The sequence below is a fragment of the Salmo trutta genome, unplaced genomic scaffold (genome assembly GCF_901001165.1).
Source record: "Salmo trutta unplaced genomic scaffold, fSalTru1.1, whole genome shotgun sequence".
Lineage (NCBI taxonomy): Eukaryota > Metazoa > Chordata > Actinopteri > Salmoniformes > Salmonidae > Salmo > Salmo trutta.
In genome coordinates, this window is record NW_021822342.1 from 10,171 (window position 1) to 27,500 (window position 17,330).

A 17,330-nucleotide genomic window follows, 5' to 3' on the forward strand; every position below is an offset into this window, starting at 1 on the left:
AAAAAGGCTTTACAGCGAAAGCAAAACATTAGATTATGTCAGGAGAGTACCCAGCCAAAAATAATCACACAGCCATTTTCAAAGCTAGCATATATGTCACAAAAACCCAAACCACAGCTTAATGCAGCACTAACCTTTGATGATCTTCATCAGATGACACTCCTAGGACATTATGTTATACAATACATGTATGTTTTGTTCAGTCAAGTTCATATTTATATCAAAAACCAGCTTTTTACATTAGCATGTTTTGTTCAGAACTAGCATACCCACCGAAAACTTCCAGTGAATTTACTAAATTACTCATGATAAACGTTGACGTTGGCTTTTTGGCGAAAGCACATTTTGCAATATTCTGAGTGCATAGCTCAGCCATCACAGCTAGTTAATTTGACACCCACCAAGTTTGGGGCAACCTAAACTCAGAATTACTATTAGAAAAATTGGATTACCTTTGCTGTTCTTCGTCAGAATGCACTCCCAGGACTTCTACTTCAACAACAAATGTTGTTTTGGTTCCAAATAATCCATAGGTATATCCAAATACCTCCATTTTGTTCATGCGTTCAGGTCACTATCCGAAGGGAATCGCGCGAGCGCATTTCATGACAAAAAAATTCAAAATATTCCTTTACCGTACTTAGAAGCATGTCAAACGCTGTTTAAAATAAATTTTTATGCAATTTTTCTCGTAAAATAGCGATAATATTCCAACCGGACAACGTTGTATTCATTCAAAGAGTAAAAGAAAAAAAATGGTGAGGTCTCGTGAACGCGCATCTCCAGTCTCACTGTCCCCAGGCAGACCACTTACAAACTCTGCTGCTGTACTCTGCCAAGAGACAGGAGACGCATCATTCAGGAACGCTTTAGAGAGCCAATGGAAGACAGGAACACTTTAGAGAGCCAATGGAAGACAGGAACGCTTTAGAGAGCCAATGGAAGACAGGAACGCTTTAGAGAGCCAATGGAAGCCTTAGAAAGTGTCACGTAACAGCACAGATGCTGTAATTTCGATAGAGATGCAACAGAAGGACAACAAATTGTCAGACAGGCCACTTCCTGCATGGAATCTTCTCAGGTTTTTGCCTGCCATATGAGTTCTGTTATACTCACAGACACCATTCAAACAGTTTTAGAAACTTCAGAGTGTTTTCTGTCCACATCTACTAATTATATGCATATTCCCGTTTCTGGGCAAGAGTAGTAACCAGTTTAAATCGGGTACGTTTTATATCCGGCCATGAAAATACTGCCTCCTAGCCCAGACAGGTTAACGAAGTCTACACTGTATTTCTGATCAATTGAAAGTTATTTTAATGGACAAAATTTTTTTTTTATTTTCTTTAAAAAAACTTGGACATTTTTAGGTGACCCCAAACCTTTGAACGGTAGTGTATATATGGTTGTGTATATGTTTATATATGTATTGTCATAGTCGTGTTTGTAGGTGGCAGGGAAGTCAGGCACAGGAGAAACCAACTTGGTTAAACTGGAGTATTTTAATTAACAAAAAAAAACAACTCCATAACCAAAGTACACAAATAACATGGGTAAAAATAACCCGTCGCACACCGATACAAAATACACGCGTACATAACTCAACAAACAATCACCGACAAGGACATGAGGGAAAACAGAGGGTTAAACACACAACATGTAATGAATGGGATTGGAACCAGGTGTGTAGGAAGACAAGACAAAACCAATGAAAAACTGATCAATGATGTCTAGAAGACCGGTGACGTCGACCGCCGAGCACCACCCGAACAAGGAGGGGCATCGACTTTGGCAGAAGTCGTGACATGTATATTTGGGGTTCTGGGTAAAACAACTTTACACAAGCTCATGAGGCAATTATAAATGATATCTTCAAGAATATATAATTCATTTAAAAGTCCAAACATGGATTGTACTAATCCCAGATTGCCCCAGGATCATCAAAGCAAACTGTTCCCATCTCAGAGTATAATACACACCCCAGTGAGTGAAGCCTGAGTGAGTATAGATCAACCCATAGATCAACTCTTTTAGCATATGTTATGTTATTATTTCAAACACACGCTTCATCTTCTGGCTAATTGCCTAGAACAAATTCAAGAAAGCATACAGTATTATATAGAGCAACGATTGAACTCCATCTTGGTTTTCCAGAAACTAGAAACATCACGTCTCTTCTCCATGTTCTGTGTCTGTATAGACATGTTTAACTGATATATATATATATATATATATATATACACACACACACACATTAACACACACACTCCCACTAACACACACTCTACACAAACCCACACATTGTTAAACTAGATGTCTCTGTTGGGTAATGGGGATGACTAATATAAATCATATCAATCTAAACATATATGCTGTTGTCCTCTCTCTCTTTCTGTCTCTCTCTCTCTCCCCCCTCTCCCCCCTCTCTGTCTGTCTGTCTGTCTGTCTGTCTGTCTGTCTGTCTGTCTGTCTGTCTGTCTGTCTGTCTGTCTGTCTGTCTGTCTGTCTGTCTGTCTGTCTGTCTGTCTGTCTGTCTGTCTGTCTGTCTGTCTGTCTGTCTGTCTGTCTCTGTCTCTCTCCTTCTCTGCCCCCTCTCTCTGTCTGTCTCTCTTTCTCTCTCTCTCTCTGTCTCTCTCTCGCTCTTTCTCTGTCTGTCTCTCTCTGTCTCTCTCTCGCTCTTTCTCTGTCTCTGTCTATCTCACCCTCTCTCCTTCTCTGCCCCCTCTCTCTCTCCCCCTCTCTCTCTCTCTGTCTGTCTCTCTCCCCCTCTCTCTCTCTCTCAGAGAGCCCTCCAGAAGTAAATGTCCATGTAATTTCTCCTGCTGTTGTGACACAATGGCTTTGGTTAGAAACACGTTCTTCTAGGAACGCACTTTCACATGACCCCTGGTTGGCTCCCTTTACTGTGTGAGAGAGAGAACCAGTCATTTTCCTGTGTGAAACTACGAAACTGAGTCCTTTCCTATAAAGGAATGTGTGTGTGTGTTTGTGTGTGTGTGTGTGTGTTCGTGCACACGTATTGAATTAGCCAATTATCAACAAGGGTGGTCCTGTAATGGCCAATCGTCACAGGGGAACTGCGAAGGTTTTTAGAACACTTGAGTGTTCCTTTTTCAATTTCAAACCATTTTTTTGACTGTCAGTTATCGTTGGCACGGCAACCATGTCCAACTTATAACACTTCTTCGTTGTTGAAAAAAAAAACAAAGAAAAAAGAAAGAATTAATGTCCTTGAGTCTGTAGACGACAGCAGCAGAATGAGGAAGATGAGGAGGAAAACAATGAACTATTCTGGCAATGTAAAATGACCAATATGAAGTCTTTACGATGGCTGTCTCCCCTCACAGGTTCTAAAATCCCTCCCCCGTATCGAGGGCCGTCCCGGTGCCACCCTCCCCCCCCTGGACTTCGATGCCCTGGAGGCCGGGCTGCGTTTGCTGCACGGTGATGACATCACAGAGGAGGATGTGATGTCAGCGGCCATGTATCCCAAGGTATTTCATATTTATATTACACACACACACACACACACACACACACACACACACACACACACACACACACACACACACACACACACACACACACACACACACACACACACACACACACACACACACACAGCATCCTTAGCCGCATCCTCAGATGGCATCCCTAGCCGCGTTCTCAGAGCATGAGCAGACCAGCCGGCTGGTGTGTTTACAGACATATTCAATCAATCCTTATCCCAGTCTGCTGTTCCCACATGCTTCAAGAGGGCCACCATTGTTCCTGTAATCAAGAAAGCTAAGGTAACTGAGCTAAATGACTACCGCCCTGTAGCACTGACTTCCGTTATCATGAAGTGCTTTGAGAGACTAGGATCATATCACCTCCACCTTACCTGTCACCCTAGACCCACTCCAATCTGCATACCGCCCCAATAGATCCACAGACGATGCAATCGCCATCACACTGCACACTGCCCTGTCCCATCTGGACAAGAGGAATACCTATGTAAGAATGCTGTTCATCAATTACAGCTCAGCATTTAACACCATAGTACCCTCCAAGCTCGTCATTAAGCTCGAGACCCTGGGTCTCGACCCCGCCCTGTGCAACTGGGTCCTGGACTTCCTGACGGGCCGCCCCCAGGTGGTGAAGGTAGGAAACAACATCTCCACTTTGCTGATCCTCAACACTGGGGCCCCACAAGGGTGCGTTCTCAGCCCCCTTCTGTACTCCCTGTTCACCCATGACTGCGTGGCCATGCACGCCTACAACTCAATCATCAAGTTTGCAGACTATACTACAGTGAAAGGCTTGATTACCAACTACGCCGAGACGGCCTACAGGGAGGAGGTGAGGGCCCTCGGAGTGTGGTGTCAGGAAAATAACCTCACACTCAACATCAACAAAACAAAGGAGATGATCGTGGACTTCAGGAAACAGCAGAGGGAGCACCCCCCCCCCCTATCCACATCGATGGGACAGTGGTGGAGAAGGTGGAAAGTTTTAAGTTCCTCTGTGAACACATCACGGACAAACTGAATTGGTCCACCCACACAGACAGCATGGTGAAGAAGGCGCAGCAGCACCTCTTCAACCTCGGGAGGCTGAAGAAATGTGGCTTGTCACTGAAAACACTCACAAACTTTTACAGATGCACAATCGAGAGCATCCTGTCGGGCTGTATCACCGCCTGGTACGGCAGCTGCTCCGCCCTCAACCGCAAGGCTCTCCAGAGGGTGGTGGGGTCTTCCCAACACATCACCGGGGGCAAACTACCTGCCCTCCAGGACACCTACACCACCCGATGTCACAGGAAGGCCAAAAAGATCATCAAGGACAACAACCACCCGAGCCACTGCCTGTTCACCCCGCTATCGTCCAGAAGGCGAGGTCAGTACAGGTGCATCAAAGCTGGGACAGAGAGACTGAAAAACAGCTTCTATCTCAAGGCCATCAGACTGTTAAACAGCCATCACTAACACAGAGAGGCTGCTGCCAACATACAGACTCAAATCTCTGGCCACTTTAATAATTACAAATTGGATGTAATAAATGTATCATCTACCATCTACTGCATCTTGCCTATGCCGCACGGCCATCACTCATCCATATATTGTTAACATCTGCTAACCATGTGTATGTGACAAATAAAATGGGATTTGATTTGACACACACACACTGTTGATTTGTTGAATCAGGATAGTGAGAATAGATGTTCATGTTGTCCTATGTCTTTCTTCCTCTCACTTTCTCTCTGTCCTCTCCCTTTCTCTCTGTTCTCTCTCTTTTCTTTCTCTCTGTTCTCTCTCTGTCCTCTCTCTCTGTCCTCTGTCCTTCTCTCTGTTCTCTCTCTGTCCTTTGTCCTTCTCTCTTCTCTTTCTCTCTGTCCTCTCTATCTGTTCTCTCTATCTGTTCTCTCTCTGTCCTCTGTGATTCTCTCTTCTCTTTCTTTCTGTCCTTTCCCTCTCTCTCTGTCCTCTTTCTCTTTCTCTCTCTTTCTCTCTCTCTCTCTCTCTCTCTCTCTCTCTCTCGCTCTCTCCCCCCAGGTGTTCGAGGAGTACAAGGAGTTCACAGGGAGTTTCGGTCCCGTCGACTGCCTCAGCACACGGCTCTTCCTGGACGGGCCCAAGATAGCAGAGGAGTTTCAGGTTGGTGGTAATATCTTGGTTTCTTTTGAGCGTCTCGTCCCGCAAGCGGGATCAACATCCAGCGAAAAACTCCTAGCGACATTAGCATAACGAAATGTAATATATATTTTTTTCAAATATAGGACTGTCTCATGTCGTTTTATAGATACACCTCTCCTGAATCGACCCACGTCGTCCAATTTCAAAAAGGTTTTACAGCAAAAGCAAAACATTAGATTATGTTAGAAGAGTACATGGTAAAAGTAGCAACATAGCAATTTTCCGACCAACCACATGCATCACAAATAACCAAAAAACAGCTAAATACAGCACTAACCTTTTACAAACTTCATCAGATGACACACCTAGGACATCATGTTACACAATGCATGCATTCTTTTGTTCAATAAAGTTCATATTTATATATAAAAACAGCATTTTACATCGGCACCTGACGTTGACTAACTATTTTCCCTCAAATGCATGCCGGGAAACAGTGCTACAATTTACTAAATTACTATTCGAAAACATTTTTAAAATGTAATATTGTCATTCTAAGATTTATAGATGAATATCTCTTGAAAGCACCTGCAATGCCAGATTTAAAAATAACTTTACTGGGTAATCACACTTTGCGATAAAAGGGGATGCGATACTCAGAACAATAGGCTAGCAATAGGCTAGCCATCTTGGAACAATCGCATATCAAATCTAGTCTTGTATACTATTGTCAATAATCCCTTACCTTTAGTTGTCTTCATCAGAAAGCACTTTCAGGAATCCCAGGTCCTCAACAAATGTATTTTCGGTCGAAAAAGTCCATCCTTTATGTTCCATTAGCTTGCTGTTGTTAGCGCGTCTGAAGGCTGTATCCAACTGCTCCGTCGGGCGCGGGACAGCAATTTCGAAAAATAACTTTTTTCCCTCATTTAGGTTCGTTCAAACATGTCAAACGTTGTATAACATTAATCTTCAGGGCCTGTTTCAACAAGAGAGCCAATAAGATTAGAGGGGGACGATTGTATTGTGTTTCAAAACGTTTCGAAAGGAGGGGGTAGACAGGGCCGCCGACGTCACAATGGTGATGGCCCTCCTACTGTGACCAATTGCCACAGCGTCTCCTTCACTGAGTTTCGACAGTAGAAGGCTCAAAACACTTTGTAAAGACTGGGGACATCTAGTGGAAGCAATAGAAAGTGCTCAATGAACGATAGCTCACGGTGTGAATAATAGGCAAAGATGTGAAGTTGAGTCCACAATTCAGAATTCCACTTCCTGTTTCAATCGGTCTCGGGGTTTTGACTGCCATATGAGTTCTGTTATACTCACAGACACCATTCAAACAGTTTTAGAAACTTTAGGGTGTTTTCTGTCCACAGGTATTAATTATATGCATATCCTAGCTTCTGAGTTTGATTAGCAGGCCGTTGAAAATGGGCACGAATTTTTTTCAAAATGCGCGGTGGCGCCCCCTATCCTAGGGTAACGTCAAGAGGTTTTAAGCATCTTTGGTGCAGTCCTCTTTATTTTTTAGCTGAGCAGTTTGAGGTGTATTGTAGTGTATATAATAATGTGTATTAATAATTCATATTCATCCTGAGAGTCCCAGGAAATACCACAAAATTCAGAAGCGCCCATTTAAAGTGTTTAATTAAAACCAAGATATGGTTTTAATGCCAGAGTTCTCCCCAAATAAGAGAGGCACCTGGTCACCTTGTCGGCTTGGCTGCACCACTATGGAAAGATTTCAAATTAAACTGATATTTAGTGAGTATAGAGTAACTATCTTTGATCGCATATTAAATTGTTATGAATACAGTGAAATAGCAGGGCGCCAAATTCAAAACAACAAAAATCTCATAATTCAAATTTCTCAAACATACAAGTATTATACACCATTTTAAAGATAAACTTCTCGTTAATCCAAACACAGTGTCTGATTTCAAAAAGGCTTTACGGCGAAAGCATAGCATTAGATTATGTTAGGACAGCACCTAGACAAGAAAAACCACACAGCCATTTTCCAAGCAAGGAGAGGCGTCACAAAAACCAGAAATTGCATAACAGGCCGTTCATAAATTCAGAGCGTTATTATGTTCCTCATCTGGACCGCTCAGGACCCACAGAGCGCAGCCGGAGTATAGACTATAGCCTCTTTGTAACAGCAGTCAAACAAAAGTCAAATGGCCAAAGTTGCTAAGCTTGCTATAGATAGTATCCTTCAGTGAATTACAGGATATCTCCTATATTTGTCATCATGTAGTTGATGGTTCTACAGACAGCAGATGTGCTCATGAATAAACGGGGAGATGAAGCGAGGAAATTGTTGAAATATCAACGTATCTTAACGTGGGATCAACTCTGTCGTAAAAAGAAAAAAAACGAAATATCCATATCTACTCTCATACCGTTTGTTGATCACACATTCTCTACTGAGCAGTAATAGGAGACAGTGCAGAGAAGTGTGGGTGGGGGGGGGGGTGTTATAGCTGTATTTTGACAAGCGTAAGCGAGATACGTGCTTTGATAATGCCACCTATGAAATACAGAATACAGTTAGGAATTTTCATGTGAGACAGGAGTCAGGATTTCGGGGGGTTCAGTGGGACAGGATAATAACAAAGAATTTTCCCTCGTGTCTCTCTGAATTGTTAACCGACTTCATGTCTGTGTCAGAAAACGTAGTGAATTATGCATAGGACTGTCAACATTGGTGGCTACAAAAAACGGCACACTTTATTTTATAGGCTATAACGTCTGTGTTTTTCTATAGGGTTTATTAACAGTGTTTAACTTAGAGACAGACATAGAGACATAGAGATTAGAGACATAGAGACAGAGACATAGAGAGAAACATAGAGATTAGAGACAGAGACAAAAAGACAGAGATTAGAGACAGAGACACAGAGACATAGAGAAACTTAGAGACAGAGACATACTGTAGAGTTCAGAGACATAGAGATCAGAGACATAGAATCAGAGAAATAGAGACATAGAGAGTAGAAACAGAGACATAGAGAGTAGAGACAGAGACATAGAGAGTAGAGACAGAGACATAGAGACATAGAGACAGAGACATAGAGACTTAGAGACAGAGACAGAGACATAGAGACAGAGACATAGAGACAGAGACATAGAGACATAGAGACATAGAGATAGAGACTTAGAGACATAGAGACAGAGACATAGAGACATAGAAACATAGAGACTTAGAGACTTAGAGACTTAGAGACATAGAGACAGAGATTAGAGACTTAGAGACATAGAGACAGAGATTAGAGACATAGATATTAGAGACAAAGAGACATAGAGACATAGAGAGTAGAGACAGAGACATAGAGATCAGAGACATAGAGACAGAGACATAGAGACAGAGACATAGAATCAGAGACATAGAATCAGAGACATAGAGACAGAGACATAGAATCAGAGACATAGAGACATAGAGACAGAGACAGAGAGATTAGAGACAGAGACACAGAGACATAGAGACACAGAGACTTAGACACAGAGACTTAGAGACAGAGACTTAGAGATTAGAGATATAGATATGAGAGACATAGAGACAACGATATTGAGATTAGAGACATAGAGACAGAGACATAGAGACATAGAGATTAGACAGAGATTAGAGAAAGAGACACAGAGAAATAGAGACATAGACATAGAGATTAGAGACAGAAACATAGAGATTAGAGACAGAGACATAGAGACCAGAGACATAGAGACCAGAGACATAGAGACCAGAGACATAGAATCAGAGACATAAGAGACATAGAAATTAGAGACATGGAGATTGGAGACATAGAGATTAGAGACCGAGAGACATAGAGACTTAGAGACATAGATATTAGAAACATAGAGATCAGAGACACAGAGAGAGAGACATAGAGACAGAGACATAGAGATTAGAGACATAGATATGAGAGGCATAGAGACGGAGACATAGAGACAGAAACATAGAGACAGAAACATAGAGATTAGAGACAGAGACACAGAGACATAGAGACAGAGACATAGAGAAATAGAGATCAGATAAATAGAGACAGAGACATAGAGACAAAGACAAGGAGACATAGAGACATTGAAAACGGAGACATAGAGATCAGAGACATAGAGATCAGAGACATAGAGATCAGAGACATAGAGACATACACAGAGACATAGAGACATAGAGACAGAGGGACTTAGATTAGAGACAGAGATCAGAGACACAGAGACAGAGACATAGAGACATAGAGACAGAGACATAGAGATCAGAGACATAGAGACAGAGACATAGAGACAGAGAGACAGAGATTAGAGACATAGAGACAAAACATAGAGATCAGAGACATAGAGACATAGATTATAGACATAGAGATCAGAGACATAGAGACAGAGAGACATAGAGACAGAGAGACATAGAGACAGAGAGACATAGAGATCAGAGACATAGAGATTAGAGACATAGAGACAGAGACATAGAGAGCATAGACTTAGAGAATGGAGACAGAGACATATAGACAGAGACATAGAGACAGAGACATAGAGACATAGAGATAGAGACAGACATAGAGACAGAGACATAGAGAGCAGAGACTTAGAGACATAGAGACAGATCAATAGAGAATACAGACAGAGACATACAGACAGACATAGAGACAGAGACATACAGACAGACATAGAGACAAAGACATACAGACAGACAGAGACATAGAGACATAGAGACAGAGACATAGAGACAGAGACATACAGACAGAGACATAGAGACAGAGACATACAGACAGACATACAGACAGAGGCATACAGACCGAGACATGCAGACAGACAGAGACAGAGACATAGAGACAGAGACAGAGACATAGAGACAGAGACATAGAGACATAGAGATAGAGACAGACATAGAGACAGAGACATAGAGACAGATCAATAGAGAATACAGACAGAGACATACAGACAGAGACATACAGACAGACATAGAGACAGAGACATACAGACAGACATAGAGACATACAGACAGACATAGAGACAGAGACATAGAGACATAGACATAGACATAGAGACATAGAGACAGAGACATAGAGACAGAGACATACAGACAGAGACATAGAGACAGAGACATACAGACAGACATACAGACAGAGACATACAGACAGACAGAGACATAGAGACAGAGACATAGAGACATAGAGATAGAGACAGACATAGAGACAGAGACATAGAGAGCAGAGACTTAGAGACATAGAGACAGATCAATAGAGAATACAGACAGAGACATACAGACAGAGACATACAGACAGACATAGAGACAGAGACATACAGACAGACATAGAGACAGAGACATACAGACAGAGACATACAGACAGAGACATACAGACATAGAGACATACAGACAGAGACACACAGACAGAGACATACAGACAGACATAGAGACAGAGACATACAGACAGACATACAGACAGAGACATACAGACATAGAGACATACAGACAGAGACATACAGACATAGAGACATACAGACAGAGACATACAGACATAGACATACAGACAGAGACATACAGACAGACATAGAGACAGAGACATACAGACAGACATAGAGACATACAGACAGACATAGAGACAGAGACATAGAGACATAGACATAGACATAGAGACATAGAGACAGAGACATAGAGACAGAGACATACAGACAGAGACATAGAGACAGAGACATACAGACAGACATACAGACAGAGACATACAGACATAGAGACATACAGACAGAGACATACAGACAGACAGAAATATAAACACCTGAAATAGACTAGTCACACCATATGAGACAAAAATAGAACATGATATACTAGAATAGAACATGATATACTATAATAGAACATGATATACTATAATAGAACATGATATACTAGAATAGAACATGATATACTAGAATAGAACATGATATACTAGAATAGAACGTGATATACTAGAATAGAACATGATATACTAGAATAGAACATGATATACTAGAATAGAACATGATATACTATAATAGAACATGATATACTATAATAGAACATGATATACTAGAATAGAACATGATATACTAGAATAGAACGTGATATACTAGAATAGAACATGATATACTAGAATAGAACATGATATACTAGAATAGAACATGATATACTAGAATAGAACATGATATACTATAATAGAACATGATATACTAGAATAGAACATGATATACTAGAATAGAAAATGATATACTAGAATAGAACATGATATACTAGAATAGAACATGATATACTAGAATAGAACATGATATACTAGAATAGAACATGATATACTAGAATAGAACATGATATACTAGAATAGAACATGATATACTAGAATAGAACGTGATATACTAGAATAGAACATGATATACTAGAATAGAACATGATATACTAGAATAGAACATGATATACTACAGTAGAAATTGATATACTAGAATAGAACATGATATACTAGAATAGAAAATGATATACTAGAATAGAACATGATATACTAGAATAGAACATGATATACTACAGTAGAAATTGATATACTAGAATAGAACATGATATACTAGAATAGAACATGATATACTAGAATAGAACATGATATACTAGAATAGAACATGATATACTAGAATAGAACATGATATACTAGAATAGAACATGATATACTAAAGTAGACATGATATACTAGAATAGAACATGATATACTAGAATAGAACATGATATACTAGAATAGAACATGTATACTAGAATAGAACATGATATACTAGAATAGAAAATGATATACTAGAATAGAAAATGATATACTAGAATAGAACATGATATACTATAATAGAACATGATATACTAGAATAGAACATGATATACTAGAATAGAACATGATATACTAGAATAGAACATGATATACTAGAATAGAACATGATATACTAGAATAGAACATGATATACTAGAATAGAACATGATATACTAGAATAGAACATGATATACTAGAATAGAAATTGATATACTAGAATAGAACATGATATACTATAATAGAACCTGATATACTAGAATAGAACATGAATCCCAAGAATAGTTTATAGATGATGAACAGTATGACACCCATAGCCTATAGCAACATACATATACAGTGAGCACCATAATTCATTGGACAGTGACTATGTTTTTGTTATTTTGGTTCTGTACTCTAGCACTTTGAGTTTGAAAGGATACAATGACAATGAGGGTGAAGTGCAGACTGTCAGCTTTAATTTGAGGGGATTTTCATACATATCGGATAAACCGTTTAGAAATGACAGCACCTTTTGTTCATGGTCCCCCCCCCCCCCCATTTTCGGGCATCAAAAAACATTGGACAGTTTAACATAATGTAAAATTAAGTAATCATTGTTAGTATTTAGTCGCATATCCTTTGCATGGAATGACTGCTTGAAGTCTGCGATGCATCGAAGTCACCAGACGCTGGGTATCTTCCCTGGTGACGCTATGCCAGGCCTGTACTGCAGCCTTGTTGCATGATGAAGTGCCGTCCAATGAGTTTGGAGACATTTGGTTTTATCTGAGCAGATAAAATATTTCTGTAGACTTCAGAATTCATTGTTCTACTTCTGTCTGCAGTCACATCATCGATGAAGACAAGTGAGTCTGCTCCACTGGCAGCCATACATGCCCAAGCCATAACACCCCCTCCACCAAGCCATAACACCCCTCCACCAAGCCATAACACCCCCTCCACCAAGCCATAACACCCCCTCCACCAAGCCATAACACCCCCTCCACCAAGCCATAACACCCCCTCCACCATGTTTCACGGATGAGGTGGTATGCTTTGGATCATGGGCATGTCTTTTTTTCTCTCCACGCTTTCCTCTTTCCATCACTCTCTCTGGTACATGTTAATCTTTGTCTCATCTGTCCACAATACTTTTTTTCTCCAGAAATCTTGTTGCTCTTTTTAGGCGCTTTTTAGCAAACTGTAATCTCGCCTTTCTGTTCTTCAGGCTTATCAGTGGTTTGCATCTTGGCGTGTACCCTCTGTAGTCCTGCTGGTGTAGTCTTCTACGTATGGAGGACTTTGACACATCTGCATCCAGGACAGTGTTTTTGATCTGCTGGGCTGTTGTCAAGAGGGATTTTCTTCACCATAGAGAGTATTCTCCGGTCATCCACTACAGTGGTCTTCCTCAGTCTACCGGGTCTTTTGACATAATTGAGTTCACCGGTTGTTTTTTTCTTGTTAATAATGAACCGAATTGTTGACTTCGGCGTGCTCAGGGTTTTTGCAATGTTCCTGATTGATTGATTTTCATTTCTGAGCCTTATGACGGCCAGCTTCATTTGCATCGAACACTGCTGTCTTCCTCATGTTGTCACACACCAACAACAACCTCCAAAAGGCAATAGCAAAGTCTAGAATCAATACTATTCATCAACAGCTCTCCTGCATTCACTAAGGACACAAATGAATACACCTGCCTAACGACACACATCTGTGAAGCCAATTCAACAAATACTTGTAGTACCTTAAATTTGGGGGCGGACCATGAACAAAAGATGCTGTCATTTCTAAACGGTTCATCCGATATGTATGAAAATCCCCTCAAATTTAAGCTGGCAGTCTGCCCTTCACCCTCATTGTCGTTGTATCCTTTCAAACTCAAAGTGCTAGAGTACAGAACCAAAATAACAAAAAAAATGTCACTGTCCAATGAATTATGGTGCTCACTGTATCTACAGGGGAGATGGGTTAACAGTACGACAGCCATGTCGCCTATAGCAACATACCACTAGCTACAGGGGAGATGGGTTAACAGTACGACAGCCATGTCGCCTATAGCAACATACCACTAGCTACAGGGGAGATGGGTTAACAGTACGACAGCCATGTCGCCTATAGCAACATACCACTAGCTACAGGGGAGATGGTTAACAGTACGACAGCCATGTCGCCTATAGCAACATACCACTAACTACAGGGGAGATGGGTTAACAGTACGACAGCCATGTCGCCTATAGCAACATACCACTAGCTACAGGGGAGATGGGTTAACAGTACGACAGCCATGTCGCCTATAGCAACATACCACTAACTACAGGGGAGATGGGTTAACAGTACGACAGCCATGTCGCCTATAGCAACATACCACTAGCTACAGGGGAGATGGGTTAACAGTACGACAGCCATGTCGCCTATAGCAACATACCACTAGCTACAGGGGAGATGGGTTAACAGTACGACAGCCATGTCGCCTATAGCAACATACCACTAACTACAGGGGAGATGGGTTAACAGTACGACAGCCATGTCGCCTATAGCAACATACCACTAGCTACAGGGGAGATGGGTTAACAGTACGACAGCCATGTCGCCTATAGCAACATACCACTAGCTACAGGGGAGATGGGTTAACAGTACGACAGCCATGTCGCCTATAGCAACATACCACTAACTACAGGGGAGATGGATACAGGGGAGATGGATACAGGGGAGATGGATACAGGGGAGATGGATACAGGGGAGTCGCTGAAATAGCAACATAAAGTAGACTGATATAGAAACAGTCACTGAAATTGCAACACTGAGGCACAGAGAGAGTATATCAACTATGCTTGTAATGTTCAAATTAAATCAAATTACATTTATTTGTCACAAATTTTATTTGTTTTAGTGCCAGCATCGGAATGTGGTGGTAAATAGACAGCTACAAAAAATATAGACAACCTCTCTTGGTAAATAGCGGGATCTACAGCTTATCGTGAGATACTCTACCTCAGGCGAGCAGAACCTGGAGACTTCCTTCGATTTCCACATTCTCAAGTTTTCCCAAAATTCCGGTAGGAAAATTCCCGGAATCAGAAGGGAATAAGCAAGAGATCCGGAATCCCATATTAATCCGGAATCCCATGTTAATCCGGAATCCCATGTTAATCCGGAATCCCATGTTAATCCGGAATCCCATGTTAATCCGGAATGCCATGTTAATCCGGAATGCCATGTTTTTAAAATAGCGGTTCTGTTCAGGAACAATATAGGTCACTTTCGTTCCTGGTTTTGTTTCTGTTCCTCAAAAAAATATTATTTTTCCAGTTTTCTGTTCTGTTCCATGAAACAGTTCAAACCCCTGACTAAAATAGACTGGAATAGTCACTGAAATCACCCATGCATGCACAGAGGATAGAGTGATTCTGAAGACAGTACAGATTATATACGACATACAGAGGACTGAAAATAGCTACTGTACATTACATCTCTCTCTCTACATCTCTCTCCCTCTCCTCTTTCTCTCCATCCCCCTCTTCCTCCCTTTCCCTCCCAGGTGGAGATAGAGAGAGGGAAGACGTTACACATCAAGGCCCTAGCGGTGGGAGACCTGAATAAGACAGGTCAGAGAGGAGTGTTCTTTGAGCTCAACGGTCAGCTGCGGTCAGTCCTGGTCAAAGATAACCTGGCCATGAAGGTAAGTCTGATTTATTGGTTAATTCATAGATGTATTAATGGACGGATTGAAGGTTGAAGACTGGACTGGACTAGACTGGACTGGATTGGATTGGATTGGACTGGATTGGATTGGACTGGATTGGACTGGACTGGATTGGACTGGATTGGACTGGACTGGACTGTGAACATATGATCTCAAGGGGAAGGGAGCATTGATGTTACCTGGACTAGACTGGACTGGACTGGACTGGACTGTGAACATGTGATCTCAAGGGGAAGGGAGCATTTGCTGTTACCTGGACTAGACTGGACTGGACTGGACTGGACTGTGAACATGTGATCTCAAGGGGACGGGAGCATTTGCTGTTACCTGGACTAGACTGGACTAGACTGGACTGGACTGGACTGTGAACATGTGATCTCAAGGGGAAGGGAGCATTTGCTGTTACCTGGACTAGACTGGACTGGACTGGACTGTGAACATGTGATCTCAAGGGGAAGGGAGCATTTGCTGTTACCTGGACTAGACTAGACTGGACTGGACTGGACTGGACTGGACTGTGAACATGTGATCTCAAGGGGAAGGGAGCATTTGCTGTTACCTGGACTAGACTGGACTGGACTGGACTGGACTGGACTGTGAACATGTGATCTCAAGGGGAAGGGAGCATTTGCTGTTACCTGGACTAGACTGGACTGGACTGGACTGGACTGGACTGTGAACATGTGATCTCAAGGGGAAGGGAGCATTTGCTGTTACCTGGACTGGACTGGACTGGACTAGACTGGACTGGACTGGACTAGACTAGACTAGACTAGACTAGACTAGACTGGACTGGACTGTGAACATGTGATCTCAAGGGGAAGGGAGCATTTGCTGTTACCTGGACTAGACTGGACTGGACTGGACTGTGAACATGTGATCTCAAGGGGAAGGGAGCATTTGCTGTTACCTGGACTAGACTGGACTAGACTGGACTGGACTGGACTGTGAACATGTGATCTAAAGGGGAAGGGAGCATTTGCTGTTACCTGGACTAGACTGGACTGGACTGGACTGTGAACATGTGATCTCAAGGGAAGGGAGCATTTGCTGTTACCTGGACTAGACTAGACTGGACTGGACTGGACTGGACTGTGAACATGTGATCTCAAGGGGAAGGGAGCATTTGCTGTTACCTGGACTAGACTGGACTGGACTGGACTGGACTGGACTGTGAACATGTGATCTCAAGGGGAAGGGAGCATTTGCTGTTACCTGGACTAGACTGGACTGGAC

At 41.8% G+C, this 17,330-nt stretch overlaps 1 protein-coding gene across 1 annotated transcript in view; it reads left to right on the plus strand.

The window, feature by feature from the left end:
- Positions 1-3,347: 3,347 nt before the first annotated feature.
- Positions 3,348-17,330, plus strand: part of LOC115181899 (pyruvate carboxylase, mitochondrial-like) — a gene marked incomplete at its 5' end in the record, with an annotated part of 15,999 nt that continues 2,016 nt past the window's right edge. Inside the window, 3 exons of the mRNA XM_029743589.1 lie at positions 3,348-3,494; positions 5,538-5,639; positions 15,930-16,070. Of these exons, the coding sequence (XP_029599449.1) occupies positions 3,348-3,494; positions 5,538-5,639; positions 15,930-16,070 (390 nt within the window). The remainder of the gene's footprint in view (positions 3,495-5,537; positions 5,640-15,929; positions 16,071-17,330) is intronic.